The 26217-nt window shown below is 51.2% G+C and overlaps 12 protein-coding genes across 15 annotated transcripts; 7 read left to right on the top strand and 5 right to left on the bottom strand.

The window, feature by feature from the left end:
* Nucleotides 1-83: 83 nt before the first annotated feature.
* On the bottom strand, nt 84-2816 carry LMH87_004492 (uncharacterized protein; the record flags this gene model as incomplete). The annotated part of the gene is made up of 5 exons (XM_056195718.1): nt 84-167; nt 228-2310; nt 2360-2548; nt 2612-2735; nt 2807-2816. 5 exons carry the CDS (start codon nt 2814-2816, stop codon nt 84-86), a joined length of 2490 nt encoding a protein of 829 aa, XP_056049319.1.
* Nucleotides 2817-3774: 958 nt separating this feature from the next.
* Nucleotides 3775-4756, bottom strand: LMH87_004491 (uncharacterized protein; the record flags this gene model as incomplete). The annotated part of the gene is made up of 7 exons (XM_056195717.1): nt 3775-3809; nt 3863-4004; nt 4058-4128; nt 4184-4309; nt 4461-4476; nt 4566-4622; nt 4754-4756. The coding sequence occupies 7 exons, from the start codon at nt 4754-4756 to the stop codon at nt 3775-3777; spliced, it is 450 nt and encodes a 149-aa protein (XP_056049318.1).
* Nucleotides 4757-5855: 1099 nt separating this feature from the next.
* On the top strand, nt 5856-7007 carry LMH87_004490 (uncharacterized protein; the record flags this gene model as incomplete). Its single annotated transcript, XM_056195716.1, has 3 exons — nt 5856-5878; nt 5942-6492; nt 6547-7007. 3 exons carry the CDS (start codon nt 5856-5858, stop codon nt 7005-7007), a joined length of 1035 nt encoding a protein of 344 aa, XP_056049317.1.
* Nucleotides 7008-10023: 3016 nt separating this feature from the next.
* Nucleotides 10024-10477, top strand: LMH87_004489 (uncharacterized protein; the record flags this gene model as incomplete). Of its 2 annotated transcripts, none has more annotated exons than XM_056195715.1 (4): nt 10024-10028; nt 10164-10248; nt 10300-10360; nt 10416-10477. In XM_056195715.1, the coding sequence occupies 4 exons, from the start codon at nt 10024-10026 to the stop codon at nt 10475-10477; spliced, it is 213 nt and encodes a 70-aa protein (XP_056049316.1). The 2 variants fall into 2 exon arrangements, with proteins under 2 accessions (XP_056049316.1, XP_056049315.1); XM_056195714.1 differs by having other exon boundaries at nt 10161-10248.
* A 286-nt stretch (nt 10478-10763) lies between these two features.
* Nucleotides 10764-11583, bottom strand: LMH87_004488 (uncharacterized protein; the record flags this gene model as incomplete). Its single annotated transcript, XM_056195713.1, has 3 exons — nt 10764-11222; nt 11282-11487; nt 11541-11583. 3 exons carry the CDS (start codon nt 11581-11583, stop codon nt 10764-10766), a joined length of 708 nt encoding a protein of 235 aa, XP_056049314.1.
* A 905-nt stretch (nt 11584-12488) lies between these two features.
* LMH87_004487 (uncharacterized protein) lies at nt 12489-13843 on the top strand (the record flags this gene model as incomplete). The annotated part of the gene is made up of 4 exons (XM_056195711.1): nt 12489-12586; nt 12645-12736; nt 12798-12998; nt 13053-13843. The coding sequence occupies 4 exons, from the start codon at nt 12489-12491 to the stop codon at nt 13841-13843; spliced, it is 1182 nt and encodes a 393-aa protein (XP_056049313.1).
* Nucleotides 13844-14351: 508 nt separating this feature from the next.
* Nucleotides 14352-16760, top strand: LMH87_004486 (uncharacterized protein; the record flags this gene model as incomplete). Its single annotated transcript, XM_056195710.1, has 1 exon — nt 14352-16760. One exon carries the CDS (start codon nt 14352-14354, stop codon nt 16758-16760), a length of 2409 nt encoding a protein of 802 aa, XP_056049312.1.
* Nucleotides 16761-17436: 676 nt separating this feature from the next.
* LMH87_004485 (uncharacterized protein) lies at nt 17437-18414 on the top strand (the record flags this gene model as incomplete). Its single annotated transcript, XM_056195709.1, has 2 exons — nt 17437-17502; nt 17581-18414. The coding sequence occupies 2 exons, from the start codon at nt 17437-17439 to the stop codon at nt 18412-18414; spliced, it is 900 nt and encodes a 299-aa protein (XP_056049311.1).
* A 1904-nt stretch (nt 18415-20318) lies between these two features.
* On the top strand, nt 20319-21674 carry LMH87_004484 (uncharacterized protein; the record flags this gene model as incomplete). 3 transcript variants are annotated; one of them, XM_056195708.1, is made up of 1 exon in its annotated part: nt 20319-21674. In XM_056195708.1, one exon carries the CDS (start codon nt 20319-20321, stop codon nt 21672-21674), a length of 1356 nt encoding a protein of 451 aa, XP_056049310.1. The 3 variants fall into 3 exon arrangements, with proteins under 3 accessions (XP_056049310.1, XP_056049309.1, XP_056049308.1); XM_056195707.1 differs by having other exon boundaries at nt 20730-21674; XM_056195706.1 differs by having other exon boundaries at nt 20898-21674.
* A 195-nt stretch (nt 21675-21869) lies between these two features.
* Nucleotides 21870-23182, bottom strand: LMH87_004483 (uncharacterized protein; the record flags this gene model as incomplete). The annotated part of the gene is made up of 2 exons (XM_056195705.1): nt 21870-22832; nt 22901-23182. The coding sequence occupies 2 exons, from the start codon at nt 23180-23182 to the stop codon at nt 21870-21872; spliced, it is 1245 nt and encodes a 414-aa protein (XP_056049307.1).
* Nucleotides 23183-23272: 90 nt separating this feature from the next.
* Nucleotides 23273-23701, bottom strand: LMH87_004482 (uncharacterized protein; the record flags this gene model as incomplete). The annotated part of the gene is made up of 3 exons (XM_056195704.1): nt 23273-23435; nt 23493-23580; nt 23644-23701. 3 exons carry the CDS (start codon nt 23699-23701, stop codon nt 23273-23275), a joined length of 309 nt encoding a protein of 102 aa, XP_056049306.1.
* Nucleotides 23702-24214: 513 nt separating this feature from the next.
* Nucleotides 24215-25686, top strand: LMH87_004481 (uncharacterized protein; the record flags this gene model as incomplete). Its single annotated transcript, XM_056195703.1, has 8 exons — nt 24215-24436; nt 24503-24589; nt 24644-24770; nt 24838-24955; nt 25010-25196; nt 25269-25440; nt 25492-25624; nt 25677-25686. The coding sequence occupies 8 exons, from the start codon at nt 24215-24217 to the stop codon at nt 25684-25686; spliced, it is 1056 nt and encodes a 351-aa protein (XP_056049305.1).
* Nucleotides 25687-26217: the final 531 nt, after the last annotated feature.

Genomic DNA, 26217 nt, shown 5'->3' with positions numbered 1-26217 from the left:
GTACACGTGGCTTGGCTAAGTTGTTCTAACAATTTTTTGCCCTCCTCACTAGTCAAATGCTCGTTGTACGGTTCCAGGGTTGCCTAGGATTCTGTCCAATTGACCTGCTCCATCATTTGACCAGCAGTTGGGTGTGTGTAGCTGATTCGAAGACGAAGACGAAGGGGCTATAGCGAAACGGTTAATAAACTTGGCTATGGTAGCGTTCGTGAGCATTTTGTACGTACTCCTTTGCATCCGGAAACTCTCATCATCTGAGTAGCTTCAGCGCGAGGTGACAGGGTTGTGGAAGATATACTGAGGAGCTGAAGCTTTTGAGATTTGGGCACAGCAGCTTGAAGGCCGACATTAGACATGGTTGCTGTGCCAGACGAGTTCTGGAATTTTGCAGTCGCTTGAATCATGCCTTCTGTGTTGCGCTGAACCTGGAATGTGACATTGAGGTCATTCGCGTTGTAACAGGCAATGCCCTGGCTGCCTGTCGACCTTCCCTGGGGGTTAGAGCTACTGGGCTGGGAGAGCATATCCAATCCTGAAGACGACGGGGTCGCAGATGGGGCCGAAGACTCGGGCCCGCTGCCAAATAGATCCATGATGGACGAGGTGTTTGACTGCGCGGGCGGAGTTGGTGCAGAGTCGAAATTGGAGCCACCGCCGAGGATATCCGCAAGAAGGTCGGAGTTAGAGCTTTGCCCACCCGTGGGGGGAGGCATTGTTGTAGCAGGGGTATCCATGATATCAAGGAGATCTTGCTCTGATGGTTTGACAATCTTGGATCTGCGATTAGCAGCAGCCTTAGATCTCTTTGTCGGTGCCGGGCCGAGGACACGCGACTCTTCTTTGATCTGCGGCGGTGGCATTTTTTCTAAAACGCCGCGACGAATCTGATCAAATCCAAATAAATTGCTGTACTCGACAGCTCGCTGTTGCACTTCGACATCCAAGCTCGTTTGGTGATTCTGAAGAATACGTCTCACTCTCTCAACTTGAGATGCGTCTGCAAAGCGTGTAGTAAGCTTCATGAGCGCTGTGACAATGTATTCCGTAGAGACTTGATTGGCGTAACTGCTGCCGAGAATGAGAGCAAACAGATCAATCACCTCGCTCTCTCTGACTTCTTGGACAAGCTCCTCCTCTTCGTATTGACCGCCTTTGAGCAGTGCATCGGCATACTCTCCAATGCACCAAGCACCAGCTTGTGTCAGACTCTCTTGGGTAATGTCCTTCTTGAGATTGATGTACAATTTCTGTACAGAGTAGGTCTGGAGTTCAGGGGTGGTTGCGATAAGGCGGACATAAGAGGATAGGATCTGCTCCTTGACGAAATTCCCAGCGAGGCAGAGAACGCGTAGCATAGTATCGAAATGCCATCTTTTGTTTGGAGCAAATTTGTCGGCCGCAATACCAATTTGACTCGTCATGGTGGGCTTAAATTCGTTATCAGCGACCTCTAGGAAAGCGAGGAGCTCACGGATCAAGACGCGAACATTGCTCTCGTTAATGAGAGTGAAGCTCAGCTCCAATGCTCTACGCCGGATGCTAATGTCTGGATCTCTCAGGCATTCCAAAATCGTATTTCTGTGTCTCTGAACAGCATTTGGTTCGATTGCAACAACCCTAATGAGGGTGTTGAGAGCAACGTAACGGATATTGTTGTCGCGGTTCGTCAAAAACTTTCCTAGAATATTGACGCCAAGGACGCGCAATCCTGAGTCGGCTTCAATATCGAGAATGGTTCTGACTGCTTCGTAGAGAATGGAATTTCCGACATTCTTGGATGAATCCGTATTAGTAGCAACTTGTGCCAAAATATCATTGATATGCTCGCTCGTTTCAGGGTCCCCCATGGCAAGAATTCTCAGGAGACGAAGAATCTTGACCTGCAAGAAGGGGTCTGTGATACCTGTGACATCATGCTCCGGCGCATAGCCTGAAGTAGACAGGCTCTTCAGGATCTTGACTAGACCAGGGACAAAAGAGCGGAATTTCTCCACGATGCCTTCGTCGCCGCCTTCTTCTTCATCAGCCTCGCAAAGGCTAGTCACCAAAGTCAAGCCACAAAGAAGGACTCCATGGTTTCTGTCGGAAAGCAATTGAGTGGCCTTTTCCAAAAAGTGTTCTTGGAGATCGGGCACTTTTCGGCATATTCTCATGGCACATAGTGCAGCCTTGCGGCGAATATATGGGTTCGAGGTCGATAACAAGTTCTCGATCTCAGGGAATAGATCTCTGGACATTTCGATAGACGCAATGTTTCCGAGAGTGCATAGCGCTAGGCCAACAATGTATTGATTCGAATGGCCAAGATCACTGAGTTATGTCAGTGCACGTTGCTGTTGGCTAGAAATCGAAATCTTACTTCTTCAGAGAATTCGTAACTAGAGTCAAAACCTCTTGGTTCTCATCCAGAAGTAAGCTGGTCGCGAGATGGCCTAGTCGCTTATCGGCGAAGCGGGGTGATGCCAGCAGCTTGATGCATTCGATCTGGCCAAAGTGTGTCCGCTCGCCGAGTGTGAAGAGATAGAGCAGCTTCGCGACATTGTTTCGTCTGAATCAAATTGTCAGTTGTTGAGAGGTACCAAAGAGCAGGATGTCGAGTTCTGTAGCATACCGAATGCCATGGTCAGCGCTCTCCTCGCGAAAGCTTGCTCGAATGGCAGCGCTTTCTTTCTGGATAACGGCTCGTTCGTCGGCGATTGTCTTGGCAGCACGCACATTGCGGATAAACTGTTTTACTATGGCGCCAGAATCGTTAATATGCATTGAGCCTCAGAACGCATGGTGGGTTGAAGCAGCGTCGTCATACGGGAGCTCATCTTGGGAAGGGGGACGACCCGGAGAATGGGTCGCCTCGCTGGTCAGAATCCCGAACCAGAGGACTATCAAGTGCAAACAACGCACGAGATAGAGATCAGGGTTTTTTAGAACTTTTGACCCCGACTAGTCTCCGTTCAGGAGTGAATGCGATGAAGAACAAGCAGCGCCAAGCTATGCGCAGCCAGGTGTCATGGGCAGTGTGTGTGGTCGGCAGGCGTGCTCATCGGTCAACGTGGGGCAGGGAAGAGGCCACTAATACCCCCAATCCGCCATCACCACCGACCGCTCTGCTACTCGGGAAAAGTGCGGCCCGCCTCCTTGTCATGCCACGCCAGCTTGCAAAGCACATTCGCATACTTCCTCAGCAGATCGCTTCGATATTCCTCAAATTGCAACACGCTTGGGACTATTTATGCTCTAGGTTTGATAGGGATTCCACAGAATAAAATTTTCATGTTGCTAGGCGCAACAACTGCTACGCCTACGCTGCGCCTCAAGTAGTGTACCTGACAACGACCTTCCTAGTTTATAGCATCAAGACGGGGGCCGGTGCTGTTCATAGCGGCTAGCCAAGCAGAAGAAACAGTATTTGTATTGCAAGGACAACAGCAGAAATTCACTTTCGAAATTCAGATACAAGTGTGCGACAATATGAAGGTATTTGTTTTTCCCCGTGGAGAAACTGTGAACCCTACGCCATCAACTCGCAGTGAAGGTCATAGCGATATTGAAAAGCACATCATCCATAAATCGTAGACTAATAGTCTCTCGACTGTTTTTCAAAGGCCTCTAATTCGCCCACCATCTTGTGACATCATGAAGACGGAAGACATGCTCTCCCAATTTGCGTTACATCCTAAACTCGCTACACTGCGACGCTGACCAATGTAGACCGGCGCTGGGCAAATGTGTCACAGAAATGTAGCTCATTGAAAAGCTCACTTAACAAATTCTTGCTTATTTTTGCATCATGAGCTGGACGAACTCGTTATCTGAACAAAAGTTAGCTTCAGTTTACCATGCACTTCGAGCTGGTGTAGCCTACAGTCAATACGGCCATCACCGTCCTGATCGGCCTCGCGGATCATCTCGTCAACTTCATCGTCGGTGAGCTTCTCGCCAATGGAAGTCATAACGTGACGTAGCTCGGCAGCAGAAATGAAGCCGTTGTTGTCGCGGTCAAAGACCTGTACCTGGTTAGTCGGGCTAGACTCTACAGCACCCATGTCCTGGCACAAACCTTGAAAGCTTCCATGATTTCCTCTTCAGAATCAGTATCCTTCATCTTGCGAGCCATCATGGTGAGGAATTCTTTCATCTAGTAAGCTTTTGCCCTGGATAGCATTCGGCAAATCATTCCACATACCAGGGAAATCAATGGTGCCGTTGTTGTCGGCATCGACCTCGTTGATCATATCCTGAAGCTCCGACTCGGAAGGGTTCTGGCCAAGAGAGCGCATGACAGTCCCGAGCTCCTTGGTAGTGATCTGGCCTGCGATGTTGATATTAGCTCGATGCTCCTAGTGCGCGGAAATTTTGCGCTTCGCCGCTGAACAAAGGTTGTCGAGAAATCGGGTTTTCGGATGTGGTGCGCGGGGAATCGATTCGGCTTGGGCACCAAAGCGTGTCGGGGCGGCACTCACCATCACCGTCCTTGTCCTGTGCGCAAGGTAGTCAGTGACAATGTTCGGCAAGCAATGCTAGGGCGCAGGAGCGCGGTAGAAAGCCGAGACTGTTTGTCAACTTACAAAGAGAGAGAAAGCCTCCTTGAACTCGGCGACCTGGTCTTCGGTAAGAGAATCAGCCTGCACATAGTAACTGCGTTAGCGAACTTGCGGCAGCCGTGGCTGTTTTCTGTCCCAGCCCAGTCACACCGCGGGGTCGCCGACAAGCGGATAGCGAAAGGGCGCAGAAAGCGACTGATTGGTAGACGAACCATGCTGGGTAGAATGAGGATAGAGTAAATGAACGAGAGTAAAAGCTCGGAATGGCTAGGGGACAGCAGCGCAGGTATTCAAAGTCGGTACAACTTTTGTTTAAATAGTTGCGACAGCAGACGTGGGGAAGAGCAAAGGGGGGAGTTAGCAAGCAGAAATAACAGTTGTGTGAACACAGTGCTGGAGCCCGCAGCAAGCACCGGGAGAGCTGACGCCACCCCGTCTGAGAGCAGCGATAGGTAAGGTAGGTACCTAGGTAGGTAGGCAGGCAGGCAGGCAGGTAGGTACCTACTAAGTACCTAGGTACCTACTGCAACTGAGACGCGCCGCCGCCTAGGTACCTTAATAAAGCCCCACTGGATGCCTTCCTTCTTCCTTCCTTCCTACCACTACCTGCAGCCAGCTATCTCGCCAGTGCCAGATCGTACAGCGATTGTCACCAAAAGCTGCTACCACGTGACAGCTCTCCTAGTCTGCTGCCAATCACCTCCTCGGAAACATCCATTTTAACGTCCAGAAAGAGTGTTAATTTGCAAGTTGCCTACTGCTGGTCTGCCACTGGTAGGTAGCACGCAGCACGGTAGGTAGGTAGCTACCTACCAACCCGGCAATTCCAATGCTGATTGCGGGCTTGGTCTGCTGATGTCATTGGCGAAGCCATGGCAGTAATGAAGCACAGCTCTCGGCATGTGTAAATTTCCATTATCTGATATGCAAAGATAACATTTTTATTTTCATCGAAAACTGAATACTGCACCTCTCCCCCTGTACTGTAAAGTCCTCTTAAATGTAAATATTGATATCATAAGTCGGTGCTGGAGTTTGGCAGCGGACAGACGCGGCGTCCGGATCCACCAGTTGGGACGCTGCTTTTGGTCCCTCGCGCAACGACTGGCACTCCAGGCGGCGTCATCCCCAAGGAGGCCACACCTAGGTAGTGCTAGCCACGCACGACACATCTACTGCTGAACAGCTTGATTCCCATCTCCCATTCCCATCGTCGTCAATCTAAGAAATATCGAAACCCAAGAAAAGTCGCATCGCCTACTTCCTACTTCCGACACTACAGAACGGAAATTTCGAGTCGTGCTTGCGTCCGCCATGTGGCGAGACCGCACTAACCTGTACGGAATTCATGAGCGCGAACGCTCTCGAATGCACTCCTGATCTCTAACATAAGTGTGCAGGTATATTTCGTACCGGCAGTCGTACGCACACCACCCTACACAACGAAATAAATACGGCGGTGGCGCCTCCGGCACCGGTGCGTACTCCGATGCGTACTCGTCAAGCAATTATGCCAGTGAGGATCGGCGCGGCCTGCTCTCGGGTGGTGCCTTCGACGACGATGGCGACGCGGTAATCGAAATGGACCTGCTGCCTCCTCGATGGGCTGACGTATCGGATGAGATTACCGATCTGCTGGCCGACATTGCGACGAAGGGACAGCGGTTGGAGAAGCTACATCAAAAGCATGTCCTGCCCGGGTTCGATGACGACGAAGCGAAAAGAACCGAGGAGGCACAAATTGAACAGCTCACCCAAGAAATCACAAAAGGGTTTCATGACTGTCATCGATGTATCCAACGCGTGGAGCAGATGGTTCGCGAATCCAAGCAGTCGGGAACAATAAGCCGCGCTGAAGAGACGATGGCCAAAAATATACAAATCTCCCTGGCTACGAGGGTGCAGGATGCTAGTGCAAACTTCCGCAAGAAACAGAGCGCATACCTTAAAAGTAAGAAACAGCCTGCAGCTGGTTTACTGCCACCTACTGACCTCGGTTGCACAGAACTTCGGGGCATGTCTGGTCTTGGACAACTAGCCCTAGATGCTCGATCATCCTCACCAGCTCCAGGTTCATACTTCGATCCTTCGATGCAGGAGTCTGATGCTGATAGGTCTTTCTCGCAATCCACACTTCAAGTTGCTCAACAGAGGCAGCTCACATCAAACGACGCAGCTATAGCTCAACGAGAACGCGAGATCGAAGATATAGCTCAGGGTATCATTGAGCTGTCGGACTTGTTTCGCGACCTCCAAAATATGGTCATTGATCAAGGCACTATGCTCGATCGTATTGACTACAATGTCGAACGGATGCATACAGACGTTAAAGGTGCCGAAGTTGAACTCAAAGTTGCGTCTGGCTACCAACGGAAATCGACAAAGCGCAAAATTATCCTGCTACTCGTCATCCTCATTGCCGGACTTTTCATTGTGCTTCTGGTGAAGCCAAAGAGAAACAGCTAGAGTATCCCTGCTAGGTAAACTCGAGGTCCGGTAGCAAGGCTGGCCAACCTGCACGGAATATATCGAGCAATATCCGACACCCTGTTCTTGTGATGGAAATGTATAATATCGTATTAAGCGTTTTGCCGCAGCTAACGCGAGGAGTTATGGGTACATGATTTAGAATAATATACAATGATCTTTATTTACTTGTTCCGCCCTCGCGCTTCAAGCGATACGAATCATCTTTTGGGCGCCGGCAGCGCTCGAAGATCTTTATTGTTGACATCAGCTATGTATGCAGCTGGCATCAGCGTTGATCCCCAGGCGGCATCGAGAGCTTCCTTCATCTGCATTGGGGTAAGCCAATGTCTACCTCGTAAGTTCCCGTCGCGTTGTCTCATACGCTGGGTGATGTAGATGCCGTTTCGGGCAGCGGACTCGACCAAATCTAGGTCGATGAAAACACCTCGATCACGCAAGTTTGCCAGCATGCGTATCCCGGCTGCAATATTGAATCTTGCCACTACCGCATTGTGCGCGGCAGGCTTCAATGCTGAGCCCTTTACGAAACCAAGAGCCCAATCGAAACCTAGTTGCACAGTGGTCCGTTGAAAATTGGCATCAAATATTTTGAAGAGGGGGTGATGGTGATGGGAAAAGGAAAGGTCAGCCGGAATAGAGCCGGAGTTCTCCGTGCGCCGCAGAAAAGCGGTAGCGAGTTTTGTCATCTTTGGTAAGTCCGCTTTGTGTACTGGAAAACAGCCTCCAAGGCTGTGGTTATACATATCCGCAATCTCGAGGCTGAGTTGCTCCATCGTGTCGAGTCTCCCTTGATGTCCCAGGCCTAGCAGTAGCATTTTCCAGTACTCTGCCCGAATTGCAACATTCTGAGCTGCGATGGAGCGAACCACTCCGATGACTTCGTCTAGAATGCGAGTACACTCATTCGAATCCCATGCGACTCCCCGGCTATCGATTGGAAAAGCCGCAAATGCTCTACGCAAAATGGCAGAAGCTTCAACTGACCCAATTCGGAAATCCAGAGAAACTACACGCTCAAGTGCAAGCTTCATCCGCCAAGGCTCATCAAAAAGCAATTTCTCGATAGGAAATGCAGGTTCGGCGGTGGCAGACTGAAACGGTGAGGACCGTGGGGATTGTTGTTTGTTCACATTGATCGCACTCATGACACCTCGCATTAGACGTTCTTGTTTCGTATCCTGTCGGCGAATAGAGTTATCTAGAATCATCTGCCGTGTCTCTTCATCATCGAATTCCTCTGGGTGTATGTCAGACTGTAGCAGGTCGCTCAGCAAGGAATCGAGGCCCTGCTTCGCAAATTTTGATACTGCAGTACAGTATGCACCTGTAGGGATGGAAATATCGAGCTTGTTGAGTGTTTGTATCAAATCGTTGATCTCCGTCGCATTAGCTGCCCGAAGGGCAAGAGCTTGGAATGCTCGAAATCCTATAGATTTAATCCCAGCATTTTTCGCCAGTTGCATAGCAAAGTTGACAGGCGTCCAGCTGCTGGCGAACAACTTCTCAATAATTCCATCCACGAGACCATTGGTCTCTGGGTATGGTTGAGATGGAGTTTCAGCAATGTCAATCCTTCGATCGGACGAGGCCTTTGGTGGCGTATCTATAGACCTTATAGTACTTCGCTTCTTGTTCCTCTTTGGTCTGCTCTTCTCTAGGATGAGATCGATAATGCGACGTTCTGCTGATGCGAAATTTGTGTTCGTATAATAACTGGCCAGGAATGCGAGGAACGGGCCACACGACTCGGAGGAAGGAAAGTCTTTGTTGAGCAAAAGTGTTCGGCGCCAGCATTTGGCCAAATTCGATTGACCCGATTCGAAAAGGGCGGGAATAATTATGTCATAAAGATCATGTTGGGGTAGGGAGATATATATCGTTTTTAGCGCCTTCTGCATTTGGATATCCGGGTTCAAAACGAAGTTTTCAAAAAACATGCCCAGAATGTGTCGGTCAGGGAGAAATTTGGCAGCTAAGTGCGAATGTGTCTCAACAGCTTTCTCAAAAGCCCCCCTCTCCAACAGGTCGTGCATGCATTTCGTATATAGATTCGGCCAGCGGTAATCGAATCGCTGCAAGAGATCGTCCGCGCATGCGAAGAGCTTTTGCCGGTTTGAAGACGATTGAATTCCAGCATAAATAAAAGCACTTCTTATGCGATCTGATCCCATGATGATATCGAGGCTTTCGCTTTCTCTAAGCCTATCCATCGCTGCGCAGACACCATGTGCGCCGTGCGTTCTGTCCATGTGTGAAACAACCTTGTTCCAGTCGATAAACCTCCCGTATGATGCATCTAGCTCGGCCTGTTCGAGTTGTTCTATAGTCGAGAGCGGTGTAGTTTTCTTCTTCGTCGGGTCATGTCCAGGACTCGTCGCGCACGTCGATGATTGTCTACTCTCCTGAATTGTGCTTGTGTGTCTTGAGCATGGTAATAGAGGCCTATCTGTGCGCTTGCAGTAGGCATGATATTTGCGGCGCAAGCAGAATCCGCCGTGAGAAATTGCTGGGAAATTGGTGTGCACTGGGTCAGGTAAAGGTCGTACATTGCCAGGTCTGATGTCGGTATTACGTTGCTCCACGGAGCCTATGCGCTTCGAAGCGTTGTGTGCGCATTGTTGCAATACCCTCGAGGGTCGACGCATTTACGCAAATCGCAAGAGCCTATCCGTACATCCGGGACAATAGTGAAGGAGATAGACTCAGAAAATAAACAAATAAAATAAGTACAATTTACTGAATCAGACGCCTCGTAAAAGTTGCAATGCGGCTAGCGATTTATTTTTAGTGGGCACGTTTGGGGGAAGTCGACAAGTCGAATTCAGCAAAGCTGCGCTGAGTCATCAACGCTGATTGGCCAATCACATTATGGCCTCATTTCTGCACCTGAGGCTCCATCAATGGCCTCACGCGGATTGACTGCCGACGCAACCTTTTCAAAGCAACAGCTCCGAATACTTTGGCCGCGAACTCGACTCGAAGAAACTTCAAAATGGGGTAAGCAATGATTCCAAGATCATCGGGGACTCAAAGCTTTGGCGTCCACTGCTCCCAATGTGCCCAATGGCAGCGAACCCGCCTCGGCTAACGCTCGATTCCGCGCGCGATCACGACGAGACTAACGAACAGCAGCTTGATCAACGCCAAGAACAATGTGCCAGAGCACCAACGCTTCTACCAGCAGGCTTACAAGGCCCACACTCGTCTCTGGATGATTGTAAGGATCAATCATGCCACTACTCCCGCTCAATGGTGCTGACAACCGCAGAACGCCCGTAGCCGATGGTACATGACTCCCTATCTCATTGTCCTCTGGGGCACTTTTGGAGGTTTGTGACTCTCCTTCTTGTCTGAAACTCGTCAATTTTACTGACACGGTGGTAGCTACTTTGTACGCTGCCGGTCGAAAGGTCACCGGCCACAACACCTGGTTCGGCAAGGATTAATTTCGATTTCGATGGCATAAGGCGAGGAAAGGGTGTTGTTTGACGACCAATCGTCATGTGTGATTAGATTTCTATTCTGTATAGATCAATGGGACCGTCGTGTTCAACTTCTACAGCAATATCATGTCATCCGCCTGAACAGTGCAAGAAATCAGTGCTTCCATTTTCCTGCAATACGAGGTGCAGTCATCTAGAGTACAGTGGCGCCTTTGCGCTTCTGGGCGGTGGTGAGCTCAGTTCCGATCATTTCACTGCCATTATTCGTCAGTGTGACACCAGAGCGCTATTAGTAACCGGTAGCTCCAGGTGCCTTCTCATCCTTGCGAAGATTCACTAGCATCTCACGGAATCGCTCCTTGCCACTACCAGACGCACCGCCTTTGCTTCCCTTGCCACTGACGTCAACCAATTTAGCAATTCTATCCCAGCTGGTGCCACCTGACACGGTATCTTCTCGGTTCTCCAGAAACTGCTCGGCATCCTTGCGAGTCTGAGCAATGCCCTTCTCCTTTTTTGTGTTGTAGTTCTCGTAGAAGTCGTCGATGTTCTGCTGAGCTTCTTTTATCGTCTCTTCTTTCTGCGCGGCCAGTTGCTCTGCTCTCTTCGCAATCTGTGCGTCGCGCTTTTCCCTCCATTGCTTGATCACGTCGGGCTCCTCTTCGTCGGCCGCTGTGGCTTGGTATCCCGAATTGTAGCTGACAGACGGGCCCGTAATCGTTGATGCTCCAGGTGCACCTGGCATGCCCTGTTACTCTCGTATCAGCTTAATGTGTCATCCACCTGTGATCTCTGGTGTTCTCGTACAGATGAGGGGTCAGCGAGATCCGGGAACTGTGATTCGAATGTGGACGGCGCATTTCCTTCGCCGATAAGATCTCCGCTGGATTCGGCCAATGCGGTAGCGTCGCCACTGTTAGCGAATTGTTCGGCATCGTCACCGAGAAGCGCCTTCTCGCGCGCGAGGAAGTCCTGTTCGCCAGAGCCAGCGGTGTCCTTGACCTCTGTTTGCGCTGCAGCAGTTGTTAGTGGCTTGCGGCCATGTTGTTTGATATTATATATATACCTCCGGAATCGAAGTCATCCAGTGATGGGAAACGGTCCGCCATTGTGGTTGGTGTATAGCTGTGGGCAATGTAATTTGTTGGTGTGGAATAGGAGGAGGCGTGCAGTCGCCAGATGTAGATGCCACACACGCCCATTGTTGCGACTGCGCTCTACAGGTACCAGCTTGGGCTGCATACGTCACGTGTCCATATTATGGGTCGCTTGATGGTACTGGTTTTGTATAGGGTAGGTCGTGATGGTGTAGGATCTCGCGAATCACTGCGAGTAGTGAGTGTATTTTTAATCTGTTTTGCAGTTATATTCCTCGCATATACGGGTGCCCTGCTTTGGCTCTCACTATTAGTGGAATTGTACCTGCTTCGCGGACAACACCCGTGCTTCGTAGAAGTAGAGCAAGCGATAACTACCTAGCTTACTGAGTCTCGATTCCGGCGTTTTCCTCACCTATGACCGCGACCTCTAATAAACTTTATTGAGCTAGATTAAATGTCATACAAACAACAACCAAAGGTGAGAGGCGTAAATGAGGACATTTTCGAAACGGCTTTCATGTGACGCTCTAGCCATTAGCAGCCACCACGCTTAGCCTGTGTGGAGCGCGTGAAACAAATGAGCTCGCCTAATTGCATAGGTACATACACCTGTACATAGGTGCCGCCCAGAGCTACCCATGTTTATCGTCGATCGTCAACGCTGCACCTCGTCGACTGGTCAAAGCTACTCGCCGAGACCTGCACAACACGAAGCCAAACACACGTCACCCTTAATTGGCGCTAGAAAAAGTTTTTAACATACAATATCCCGACACAGACTCGGAAATTCCATTAACCAATACTTCGAAGCGCGTAAGGGAATAGCTCCTGGCTGCTACAGGGAATCATTGCTCGTGCGACCCGGCCGCGCGCGAATATTTTCAAGATAGGATCAGGCGCAGGGGCCCAGGACGATGGCATACAATGATGACGCCGTGCTCGCGCGGCTTTCTGCGCTAAACGAGAGCCATGACAGTATTGCAACAGCTGCGCAATGGATCATGTTTCACAAGTATGCGAAGAACGCCTCCGACTGATTGGCAACACGGTACTAATCTACTCGATTGTAGACGGCACGCTGATCGCACCGTTGCGCTTTGGATGCAGCGATTGAAGGATTCGTCCGCAACCAGAAGGCTTAGTCTCATCTATCTCGCAAATGGTAAAATGTGCCCGTTCGAGCGCAAAGCGACTGTCAGAGCTAATGAAGCATCGGAATACAGAAGTCGCGCAACAGTCACGAATCCGGCGAAAAGAAGACTTCATAATTGCCTTCTCGCCCATAATCGCTGAAGCTACAGCACTTGCGTACAAAGGCGCCCCGACCGAGATACACGGAAAACTGCGGCGCGTGATTGATGTATGGAAAGATCGAAATATTTTCGAAGCCCCCATACAAAATGCCATCGAATCACGCCTAGACGGTAGCTACCTCACTACGAGATCGCCGAGGAGACAGACGTGCTAATACCAGACAGAGCTAGACAAAGCCAAAGGGACGCCTCGACCAGGGTTTGGGAACTCGCCATTCACTTCGAATTCCGCAGCAGTACCACCGCCTGAATTTGCACCACTTATCTCGAGTCTCCAGAAGGTCCAAAAGCTAAGTGCGCCGCTCATATCTGCGCTCGAGTCCGCGAACCAAGAATACGAAAAGCAGACAGACCCGTCTACTGCCGTACCGTCAGCGCCAGTTTTTGCGGCGCGCCTCAATGGCCTCCTAAAGACACTATCCAATGCAGAGACAGCGACCAGCGAGAGCTTCACAGCCCGGAAGAGCTTTGTCGCTGGCCTAGAGACGATGCTTCAGGAGCAGAAAACCGAGCTAGAGACAGAACGCGCAGCGCTCTCGCAGCTATCAGCCAGGAAGACAGAAATCGAAGAGAAGAAACAACAAGTAGAGTTAGCTATCATGCGAGCGCTTGGACCGGCCGATGGCAATGGACCGCACCCGGACGGAGAGGAGGGAGCGCTGGCACAGGAACCAGGCCGCCCAGAAATGGAAGCTCTCACACCCCCGGCGATGGAGGAATTTACACCTCCACATCCAGAGCCGGAGCCTCTGAGCCCAATTGGCGAGAAAGAAACCCAAAACCAAGCAGACGAGGTCTCGATGGGCGTTACATCACACTCAGTCACTATATCTTCCAATGGCTCAAACAAAAGACGGAGGGTCGATGACGACAGCGAAATTCTAGACATAGGAGCAGACGATGGCATAGACGAAGACGTCGCTAAGATGCTCAAAGGCGAAGAAGGGTCACAGTAGCGTAGCCAGGATGACCATGTATCACACTCATGTATGAATTTAGTACAGCGTTTACAGCATGCTTATTTCTTCCGTAAACGGAGACCCGGGCGCGTCTCCCGCAAATCGTGTACCGTGGAAGATGCATAGCTGGCTCTATCCCCTCTGTGACTCGCTATCGCTTCTGGGAGGTCTTTTCAGCACCATCCTTATTGATAAATATAATTGTAGCTCGTGGCCACCCGTAGCTCTGCTTGGTTTATGCGAGGTCGGAACGGCTAACTTGCTCCGACCGAGGCCGAACTCTTGCGCATCAGAAGCTAGCTCCACACCAATTTTCAGTCTACCTTGATTTCGTCAGCAGGAAATGCCGCTTCGACACCTGGAGGCTGCAACACTTTCCACAACCAGAAAAATAAAACTGCAAAGTGGCTTTCTCGCGCCAGCCCACGCCTACAGAATATTCTGGTGCCGTTTGGACAGTCTGACAATGGGACGCCGTGGACCAGAGTAGCCAAACTTGGTCAGGATGGTTTCTGGAGCGCTGCGCCGGGCTTTAGCCCCTCGACTGAGTACCCTTTCGGAGGCGCATTCACATGGAGCTGCCCTTACATCGCGCAATCTTCTCTCGAATTCATTTACGAAGCCCATCAGTATCATAAAGCCGGCAAGTCTTTTTCATGCTGCATCGGGGCACCGCCACGGTCTTGCGACGCACGCCGTGCTTGACGCCACCTTCTCCGCGCAACCGTTGCTTCTACAACGCATCGCGGAACGGCGAGCTGCCCTTGCATATAAACCGTCGTCAGTTGCATTGACACGACCGTTTTCGACAAGCACGAGCCTTCAAGAGCAACGGCAAAACCAACCGCCAAGAATCGAAGAGAAGTCGCAGCCTTCGGAGAAGAACGAGCCAGATGACGACGAGGCTGACTTCGAGTTTAAAAAGAGCGACCGCGCCGCCCAAGCTGCGCAAGTGAATCTCGCTGCAAAGCTTTCCAAGGATAGCAAGCAGCCTACAAAAGCAGGACTGCAGGAAATATGGCGATTGATCAAGGTTGCTCGTCCTGAGCTCCGCTGGCTCGGTGTTGCATTTATCTTCCTGGTCATTTCGTCGAGTGTTACCATGTCGATCCCATTCTCCGTCGGCAGAATCCTTGATCTCGCAACAAAAGGCGAGGACGAAGATATTCGTCTTTTTGGACTTACCTTGAACCAGTTCTTCATCGGCCTTGCTGGCATTCTTACACTGGGTGCTATGGCCAACTTTGGACGAGTTATTCTGCTGCGCATTGTGGGCGAGAGAGTAGTTGCGAGACTTCGATCGCAGCTTTACCGCCGCACTTATGTGCAAGATGCAGAATTCTTTGATGCAAACCGAGTCGGTGATTTGATCTCAAGACTGAGCTCCGACACTGTTATTGTAGGCAAGTCAGTCACACAAAATATCAGTGACGGTCTTAGAGCCTTATTCAGCGGTGGTGCCGGATTCGCTATCATGGTCTGGACGAGTCCCCAGCTCACTGGCCTTTTGCTCTTAATGTTTCCTCCGATTGCCATTGGCGCGTTCTTTTACGGCCGAGCGATCAGAAACATCAGCCGATCTATCCAGAAGAATCTTGGTACACTGACCAAGATTGCCGAGGAACGACTCGGAAATATCAAGACCAGCCAAGCTTTCGTCGGAGAGGTTCAGGAAGTTGGACGCTACAATAGACAAATTCGAAGGATTTTTGCACTGGGCAAGAGAGAGTCACTGGTTGCGGCAACGTTTTTTGCTTCTACAGGCTGGGCTGGCAACATGACTATTCTGGCAATGCTTGTTGTTGGCGGAAGCTTTGTGCGCAACGGAACTATGTCACTCGGAGATCTCACATCTTTCATGATGTACACAGCGTTTGCCGGATCAAGCTTATTTGGCCTGTCCGGTTTCTACTCTGAGCTGATGAAAGGTGTAGGTGCCGCGAGTCGTTTATTTGAACTCCAAGATCGTCGCCCTGGAATCCACCAAACTGTTGGGAAACCTGTCAAATCTGCCCAAGGCCCTATCAAGTTCAGCAATGTTACCTTTGCCTACCCGACGCGTCCCGCTGTCAAGATCTTCAATGGCCTCGACTTCGAAATTCCTTCCGGAAGCAATGTATGCGTCGTCGGTCCTTCTGGCGGTGGCAAGTCCACAGTTGCTTCCCTCCTCTTGCGATTCTACAACCCGACAGAGGGAAGTATTACTATTAATGGAGTAGATATTTCCGGAATGAATGTCAAGTCTCTGAGGCGTCGCATTGGCATGGTATCTCAAGAGCCAGTTCTGTTTTCAGGAACGATCGCCGAAAATATTGCATATGGAAAACCACATGCATCCCGAGCAGAGATTATTGCTGCAGCCAGACGCGCCAACTGCAGCTTCATCAGCGATCTCCCAGACGGACTGGAGACCCAGGTTGGTGCGAGAGGATCGCAGCTCTCTGGTGGCCAAAAACAGCGCATTGCAATCGCCAGAGCCCTTCTGAAGGATCCTGATATCCTGATTCTCGATGAAGCCACTTCGGCCTTGGATGCTGAATCCGAAACACTCGTCAATGAAGCTCTCGCTGGCCTTCTTCGTGGACACAACACCACCATCTCCATTGCCCATCGCCTGTCGACGATCAAGCGCTCTGACCAAATTATCGTTCTGAATACCGAGGGTACGGTCGCAGAAATTGGTAGCTATGCACAACTCGCTGCCAACAAGGACAGTGCTTTCAGCAGATTGATGGAGTGGCAAATGAGCGGCGGGGATGTTCCAGAGAAGCGCCCATCTGCTGCGGCGGCGCACATCACCGAGGCAGAATATATGGAACAGGAGAGGCAAAAAGATGAAGAGGAGCTCATTGAAGAGGAAGAGCACAAGGAGAAAGACCCAGAAAGTGAAACCACAGAGCAGAAGCAGAGATGATCTTTCAGTGGCAGATCGGCACAAATGCAGCATCGGCTCCTGTGCCGGAATACCCACTGTCATCACTTGGTTCTTACTGTCTTGTAAAACATTGTTTTGACTAATTATTTCTTTGTTCGTTTTGATGACTGGGGGATAACTATCAGCCTGGGCGCATCCTAGCTATTTCTCAGCTAGTATGGCCAGACAACTCTTCTCGAACAACTATCAGTCTTAAGGCATATAGCGGATAAAGACTTGGTTTATGTTTTCTTGTGTAACGGAGGCTCTATAGGCGGACTTGGTACAATCAATACACATTTTATAAATTCGCAAACATGCTGCTCGGCCTGCCTACTCTTGTGCTGGCGCGCACAGCGGCGAGAGGGTCAAAATTGGAATGACCGCCACACATCGCACTGTCACATGCTTGACGGCGTCATCCCTAGGCGACAAGTAGTTACATCGTGGCCTGATCCTTACAAATATCATCGAAGGGCCATCTATAAATATACAGATATTTTTCTGGCGCCATAAAAAAAACCAGACTGCAATTCAACCTCTTAAGATTCGTCAGCGCCCGGATAAACTCCGACATCGCTTTTAGCTACCCTGAAATCGCACGCGGAACTTCGCTGCTCCTTTCCCCGTCAGCTGCGCTACTTTCATCTCCAGACGCAAAATTGTCTAGGCAAAAATGGTTACCACTGAAGAAGGACATTTCAAGAGAGGAGATACCAGCCTTTACACCAAGACTTGGACTGTAAGCACTGCACCGATTGTCCTCAACTTGCCACTGCATTCATCCTGTTTTTCAGGGTCCGACTAACGCCTCAGAAAGCCCACCGGCCCCATTAAGGCCAAGCTCATTTTTGTCCATGGGTTCAGCGAGCATATTAATCGCTACAATGACTTCTTTCCCCAACTAAGCGAGGCTGGAATCCAAGTCTTTGGGTTTGATCAGAGGGGCTGGGGCCAGTCGACAACGAAGAAGGCGGAACGCGGCTTGACCGGCCCAACCTCTCTCGTCATCTCGGATGTCGCGGCTTTTATCGAGGACAAGCTTCCGTCCGACGTGCCTATTTTTGTAATGGGCCATTCCATGGGAGGAGGTGAGGTGATTACCCTTGCGGCGGACCCCAGCTACGCGAAGCTGGTGAAGCAGATTCGCGGCTGGCTCCTCGATGCGCCCTTCATTGGCTTCTCGCCTGACGAAGAGCCAAGCAGCATCAAGATTTTCATGGGTCGTCTTGTTGGAAAGCTATTGCCCAAGCAGCAACTCAAGCATGAAGTCCCGGCCGAGCACCTGAGCCGTGATCCGGCTGTCGTCGAAGACTTCCGCAACGATCCTCTGTGCCACAACACCGGCACGCTGGAGGGGCTCGCCTCGCTCCTGGACCGAACTGGCGCTCTCTCCTCGGGATCCATCAAGCTGGGCGATGACCTGAGCCTCTTCCTCGGACATGGAACTGCTGATAAGACCTGTAGCTATGATGCGTCTAAGAAGTTCTTCCACGACCAGCCAACCAATGACAAGACGCACAAGGCATACGAGGGAGCGTATCACCAGATCCACGCCGACCTTTGCAAGGATGACTTTGCTAAGGATATCATTGAATGGATCAATGCTCGCAGTGAGAACCGAGAGAGCGTACCTGCGGAGTCGAAGTTGTAGAGCGCTGGGGGCGAAGAAATGACATGTAGCGCGAGATCTCGCCTGGGACAACTAGTCGATATTTTTGGATATGTCATTTGGGTATAATTTTTATCTATTAAGTGCATAATGCGATGATTGCTATATCTTGTATACCCTACTACATATTTTCTGACCAAAATACTATTCAGTTTTGGTGCTGTAGGAGAAATGGTTGCAGCACCTTTGCGGTGACTGCTTACCGGGCTGCCTGCATATGCACTTAAGAAATCGTGTTAGGGAGCAATGATGTACCTTGAGAAGCTCCAGAAACGGCGTGTGATTTCAGGCCCGTGTCAAGGGAGATGTATGCCGAAGCTGGATGTCAAATATTTGGACCGGAATCCACAGTCGCACTCCGCCGCCGGTAGCATCTCGGGAGCAAGAGATGCGCGGTGCTGATTGCAATCTTGGCAACTAAACAAAGACGCACTGCATATGTTTGGATCTGAAGCAGAATAGCCACATGGTCCTGGAAGCTACTGTGTGGCTGAGTGCGGCTATCTGGTGATGGCAGATGAAAAAGTCAAGACTTGCCCCAAGTACCAAACCCATGCCCCACCGAGTGAGTATTGGAGCTGAATCGTCCCAAGCTTCCGGCAGCTCCCGAAGAAGCGCGTGGACCTGCTGGGGCAGTGCGTCTTCCTGGGCAACTGATAGAAATAGAAAAACGGATGAACTCCCCCGTCTCTTGTCGCATCGTCGCGGTTTCGAAGCTGCAGCCTGCAACCTGCGAGCGAACTAGGCACTGGCACACAGCATGCGAAAACACACCTCGATTGTGCGCTGTGAAACCCGCAAATCAGAAGGCAGCTACTCACCATCTGCCGCGAGCTAATGTTTACTGAGGACTAGCTCGACTTTCCTTGAATTGCTGGTAATCTGGCCAGCCTTTCTTTCTTTCCACGCCAGCAAACACGGCACACCCCGCACTGGGAGGCCGCCCGGGAACTCGTAACCGGGACTGAGCTTTGTTTTGCTGGCGCCCGGGTACTGATCGCTGCCGATTGCTGAGGCTTGCCCAGTTTGTCTACGCGACCTCCAAGCTTATCGGTAGATTCGAAGCGAGACAAACTGTCTTCAGATTTTGGGTCGTACGAGCAAGCACAAATTAGACGGCTCGCCAGCTCGCAAGCAGTCCAGGACGGGGGCGAGACACTTTCTCGCCTGCCTTGGCATGATGTGTGAGGTGCTGGTCGTGCGTATCCTTGAGGGAACCATACTGGTTCATGTACGCCCGGCTCAAAGTTGTTCTCAACCTTCGTGATTGCATTGGTGCATCCTAGCTGATTGATAGCTATCAGGCAAGAGATAAGGAGCATGGCAAGACCGGGAATTGCATCGCTGCCTACCTTGGTAGGTAGATGGCGAAGCTAGCATACCGCGCCCAATTGTCCCAGACCCCCAGAGGTTGGCTGTCTTTTGGCGCTAAAATAAGCCAACGTCCGCTGGAACCCTTGGTCCTGGGCAATGACTTCAGACACTCCAGCAAGCTGACCTTTCTGGCGGGGGCGGCCTCAGATCATCCATCCCATCTACGTGGGTGGCCAATCGCCGGGGGCTTCTTGCCATCCATATAACCTATCCTGCACCCTGTTGCCCTCCTCTTTCGGGTCGTCGTTCACATCCTCCTCCTGAGTCCTTTGCCAAAGCCGTCGGATTCACCACTTTTTGTTTCGTTTCACGCATCTGCACCCTGGACATCACGGTGGGGTTGGTTGCATTGTACCAGTATCTGGCTTGCAGAAGACCCTCCTGACAATAAGCACAGGATCTGCGAAGCTAGGCAGCTCGTCATACTGCCACTACTTATCCGCGCCATTGCGGCCGTTACCAACGCCAGATTCCTCCACCATCCACCCCGTACAGAAAACAGCAGCGCCAAAATGATTCCGAACGGGAGCAACACGATCACCCACCACCCTTCAGTCTATCACCTGCAGCATCTGTCTTCCAGTCGCAGCAGCTCTAGGTCGCCTGCTGTCCGTCATGCTTCTAGTACCGCAGTAGAGACTGAGCCGCCGACTGGCGGTGATGATGCTGTCGAGCGCCATCCCTCTCATGCCACCGATGTCGAGAGCCAGGTTACTGTTGGCCGAACATCACGATTTCCTCGCGTTGCTGCCGAGAGCGATCCTTTCGGCCTCTCCTCTTCCTACAAGACGGATTCGGACCTGGAGCAAATCAAGGCCAACTCATCACGCAAGAGAGATGGTGGCAAGCTCAACCCGGCCCCGAAACTCGATGCTCGCAAAGTCCGCGGTTTCTACCAGAACCAAAATGCTGCTATTGAGCGCATGCTCAAGTCCGTCGAGGAGCATGTCGCGGAAGCGCGCCAGGAGCAAGGCGACGACCAACTCAAGTTCAGAATTGCCATCTGGGGCTCATTTGCCGCCAACATCATACTCGCTATTCTGCAGCTCTATGCTGCCATCTCCTCGGGCTCCCTGTCGCTGATCACCAGCATGGCTGATGCTGTATTCGACCCCTTGAGCAACCTAACTCTGATCCTGTCCAATCGCGCCATCAAGAGAGTCGACCCCAGGAGGTTCCCTGCCGGCAAGGCTCGGCTCGAAACTGTCGGAAACATTCTCTTCTGCATGCTCATGACTTCCGTTTCGTTCATTATCATTGCCTTCGCTGTCCAGCAGCTGATCACCAAGGACGAGGAAAAAGAGTTCCACATCCCTTCTGTCATCTCCGTCTGCGTTGCCTTTGCTACAAAGTTCTCCCTCTTTCTCTACTGCTGGGGCCTCAAAGACAAGTATAGTCAGGTCAATATTCTCTGGCAAGATCATCGCAATGATTTGGCTGTCAACGCCGTTGCCATCCTGACTAGTGTCGGTGGCTCGAAAATTGTCTGGTGGCTGGATCCTTTTGGTGCCATTCTGCTGTCCCTGCTCATCTCGTTTGTGTGGATGCGCACTGCCTTTGGCGAATTTTTGCTCTTGGTTGGCGTGTCAGCTTCAGTTGAGATTCAGCAGCTCATCACCTATGTTTGCTTGACGCACTCGGACGCTATCGAAGGAATTGATACCGTTCGCGTGTACCACTCGGGACCGCGTCTGATCGCCGAAGTCGATATTGTCATGAATCCTGATTGCTCACTGAGAGAGTCACACGATATTGCGGAAGAGCTCCAGATAAAATTAGAGAGCTTGCCCGACATTGAGCGGTCGTATGTCCACATTGACTATGAAACTACACACAAGCCTGAGCATTTTTACAAAAAGGATCTTTGAAACTGAAGTGGTGTACTTTTCTCTTCGGAAACAGAAAAACACAACAACAAACACAGAGAATTTTGCCGCGAAGGAAGTCTATTGCAGCATCGCAACTCTCATTTGCTATAGCGAAACAGAATAAAGAAGACTAGTGGTTCGACTTGGGCTCTGCTACTCATGATGACCTGAGTGAACAAGAATGGCGCGGCATAGTTAAGCTGCATTCGCCGAGTTGGTTCCCTCAGCCTGAAAGACGACGACCCAGCCTCTGCCTTCCTCAACGTGAATTCCTTGCGCCTTGGAATTTGGATCAGCTTTTGGGACAACTAGTTGCAACTGCATCATAGTATCTTCTTCAAGTCCATCATTGCCTCCGTGTGGCCCTTTCCCTTTTGGCAGTTTCCACTTGAGCACATGCTCGTATTCCCATACCATCTTTCTCGTCAGCGGCGGCGGCAGCAACCCATCGCCCGCCAGCGTAGAGAGCCCCGCAAAGTTGAACAGTTCCCGCAGGTAGTCGTTCGTCTCGGCGCCCCATGGCACGTCGTGGAAGTACTTACGCTGCGCCTGGGTGCGCTCCGCTCGCTCCGCCTCCCACTGCTGCTGCCGCTGAGGCGAGGGCAGCGACCTGGCGTTGCGGCCGGACCACAGCCGCGCGAGGGCAATAGCCTGGTACTCGAAGCTGCGGAACGTGAGCGTCCTCGGGAACCCAACGGCACCGAGGGTGGGAAAGTCGCGAAAGAAGACGTGCTGGTAGCTGCCCACGAGCTTGTTGGATTGGTAGTCAAACAGCGGGCCACCGTTGGCTTCTTCGTTCCAAAATGGAAAGGAGGGCTTGTAGCCGGTGCAGTATATGATGGCATCAATGCCCGTTAAGGCCGTGCCATCGGCAAAGAGAATGGTGCCGTCTTCCTTGTACTCGGACACGATGGGCTTCCACTCGATGCCGGGCGGCGGCTCGTCGCCCTCCCAAAATGCCGGGCTTCTGCGCGACACCAAGACGCTGTCTTTGGCGACGCCGACAAGCTCATCGCTCAGCTCTCTACCCGAGACAGAATTGCCGATAACCAAGACGCGCTGGCCGGTGTAGAGCTTTGGACTGCGATATCGCTTGGAGTGGCACACTCGGCCCGGGTACTTTTCCATATATTGCTCAAGCCCATTCACCTTGGGTACCTACTGCACTGTCAGTACACCTTTGGCCATTCATGGATAGGAAGGGCCGATGGCTCAAGAGGACGTACATATGGAACGGCATAGTGGCCATTGGCAAGTATCACGGCATCGAAGAATTCTTCCCACCACTCGTCGACCTGGCGAGCCGCATCGTATCTTCTCAGCGTCAATTTCCACTCGCCTTGCCCATTGTGCTTTGTGGCGGGCGACCTCGCGACGTCTTCAACAGCTGTGTTCGTTTGGAGCAGCGTGTCCGTTTGATGCAGAGCAAAGTAGTTTTCGACATACTGCCTCGCGACGTAATGCGGCGCAAAGGGACCGTAAGGAAGCAGTGCATCCGAAAAGGTCATGACAATGTTGGGGATGTTTGTACTGAAGGCATCCGACGCGCGTGTGAGTGCTTCTCCCTCGAATAATACGCGGTTCGAAGTAGGAGCGTCTCACCTCAGAGAGTCATAGACAGGCGTGGTGGCCCATCGATTCGTTCTATCTGGCAAGGTCGTCGTTGGCAGATTGCTTGGTATATCTAGATGTGCGTCGATCTCAGAAGGCAGCTTCCCGGGCTCGACGGGAGCGGCGGGCCCGGGATCCGGATCATGAATCCTAATCCCTCGTTAGAGAAGATTGGAAGTAAGAGAAGCAAACTTCATAGAAAATTACCAAGTACCACCAGCGGTTTCACGTCGTTCAAACACCCGAATTCGGTCAAAGTAGTTCTCGGCCTTGAGTGCCGCCGCCGCTATCGCGCCTGTAAGTGGAAAATTAGCCGGGTTGGTTGGATGCCGACAACGATTGGCGTTTCTCAACTCACCCGATGGACCTGCGCCAATAATGGCGACCGATTCGATTCTAGTCTGAGACGAAATCATCCCGTGTCGCGAAAAGTTCTGCATTTACTTGTAGTGATATGTAATGATACCCGTGGGACAACGCCGCAACGGCTCTCACGGGACGAACTGCTACCACATGGCAAAAGCACGCAAACCGTGGCCGTTTAGATAATCCTGCCGCATTGCCACGCCATAATACACCAGATTTGTGCATGACCTATAGAATCTCCTCCAGGTTGGCTGCTATCTGCCAGAGGTCCGGAGGAAGCATCAGCTGTGGAACCTGAGGCGGCTTTTAGCCTCCAGCGAACGGCTCGTCATCTGCATCCGCATTGCATCACCCCTCCCCGCGCGCCAATCCGGCGTTGAATACCCAGGCGGTATCAATGGCACCATAGCACTCCAGATCCCATTTGTCAGCCCACAGTGCGGGTTCGGCATCGAGAAGACTAGGCTTTATCTGACCGTTGCTGCCAGCGTCATGCATGTTCAGGTATCTGCTTGATACATGAGTTGTGCCGCGCAACTACCAAAAATAAAATAAAAATAAAAATGGCTGCTCAAGGTGATGCTGAGAACCAACGACCAGAACACACCGAAGAAACTCCGCTGCTCAACGGAGAGAATCATGAGGCACAAGAGCAGGTGGGAGCTGCGCATTCTTTACTGCGGCGATGCTTCTCGTACTCGTTGAAAGTGCTGGCCATTCTTATCGTGGTCGGTATCACGAGCCTCTTTGTTAAAGGCTGGATCGATGCTGGCAGCGATTTCGACGTGAGTATTGTCATGGCTGCGCATTACCGAGCATGGAAAATGTTTAACCTTGTCTCATATTTTCAGTTTGACTTAAAAAATGCGCTGAAGAAAGCGCTTGGCGGGGGCCTGAGTGGTGCCGCGGCCATGGTTCTTCAGGTGCTGCTACTCATGGTACGTTGCCATCACCGTACTTGTCCTCTCAAAACATCAAATGAATCTTTTTAGCCACTGCGAACCATCATGAATTACCAGTACCGATATGGGACTTCGTTTTCGACAGCGAGCGCGACCCTGTATACTAGTGGAGGCCTTGGGCGCTACTACCACGGCATCGGCGCTGCGTTGATTCAAGGTATGCGATACGCGCCTCATAAAGCTATAGTAAAAGAAAGGGAGATGTACTAATTGTAGATAAAAAGGCCCCGTCTCGAGATTTGGCGACACTGCTGCCAATGCTGGTATCCTTGCGCTTCTCCAGTCAAACTCATATCTCAAAAACCTGCCGGTGCTGGTCAAGACAGTATTCGCCTCTCTTTGGTACGGCCTTTTCTATCAAGCAGGACATGAGTTCAGTAGGCTAACAGGAAGCAGCGCTGCCGCTTTCCGAATGATACTTACGCCGGTCGATACCTTCAAGACAACCCTCCAGGTCGAAGGCGCACATGGGACCTCTCTGCTCCGTGACCGCATCAAGAAACACGGCCTTGGTACGCTGTGGTGGGGAGCATTTGCTACTGCAGGGGCTACATTCGTGGGACATTACCCATGGTTTGCAACGGTATGATTGCACTGGAGCTGGGCAGATTGTATATAAATGGCCATTTCGCTTACAAGCATTTCATCTCGGCAGTACAACACATTGAGCGAAGCCATCAAAGAGCCGCCCAAGGACCAGTTTTTTCTCTGGCTTCTGCGGCTAGCGTTTATCGGATTCGCCGCCTCGTTGGTGTCTGATTGTGTATCGAACTCGCTGCGGGTGGTGAAGACGTATCGCCAGGTCCACGAGACGCAGGTTTCCTACAGTAAGAATGGCAGCACGCACCCCGCCGAGATGTATTCTGACATGGAACTAGCCAAAGCAGCAAAATTGGTCATCCAGGGCGATGGTGTATCGGGCCTTTTCGGTCGCGGACTGCCGACTCGCATCTTGTGCAACGGCCTGCAAGGGCTTCTGTTTTCTATCCTGTGGAAGCTGTTCCTCGACTTGTGAGCAATTGTTTCCGTATGCCGAGATGGGCGACGCTGATCTCTGTTCTAGTTTGGAGTAAAAAAAAGGTGTATAGTGATGCATGCCGTTGTCTAGGCTTGATTGACATCGCGCAAGCTAAATTGTGAAGAAAGTCTGCCTTGTTTGTACAAAGTAGAGTGTCATTGCCGACATGATAGATAGGCCGATGTGTTTCCACTTGGTGCTGACTACAGCGAGAACAGGATAATAAATCCACATGTGTATGATTGCATAGCACAGTAAATGAAGGCAAATTTCAGATGATGTATTAAAACGCCTCCTATAGCGAAAGCGCCCGTGAGCTGCAAGCCTTGATTGCTGCGCATGCATGCCAATAGAGGAGCTGGTGGCCACCAGCAGGCGTGAAATTAGTACCGGTGCCGGAGGCTGCATGCAGCAGGACTGCGCAGCGCAGCCTACCTACCTACTTACCTGGGTACAGGTAGGGCTCGCGCGGTATGTCATGAGAGAAGCCAACTGCAAAGCTCACACGTCGAGGGGGAGATGCCTTCATCATCCATCTACCGAGATACGATTAATCTGTTAGCACCAACAGCATTGGGCTTGGAAC

This window comes from Akanthomyces muscarius, chromosome 2 (assembly GCF_028009165.1).
Source record: "Akanthomyces muscarius strain Ve6 chromosome 2, whole genome shotgun sequence".
NCBI classification, from domain to species: Eukaryota; Fungi; Ascomycota; class Sordariomycetes; order Hypocreales; family Cordycipitaceae; genus Akanthomyces; species Akanthomyces muscarius.
The sequence above is the reverse complement of the archived record's forward strand: the minus strand, read 5'-3'. Positions and strand labels throughout refer to the sequence as shown.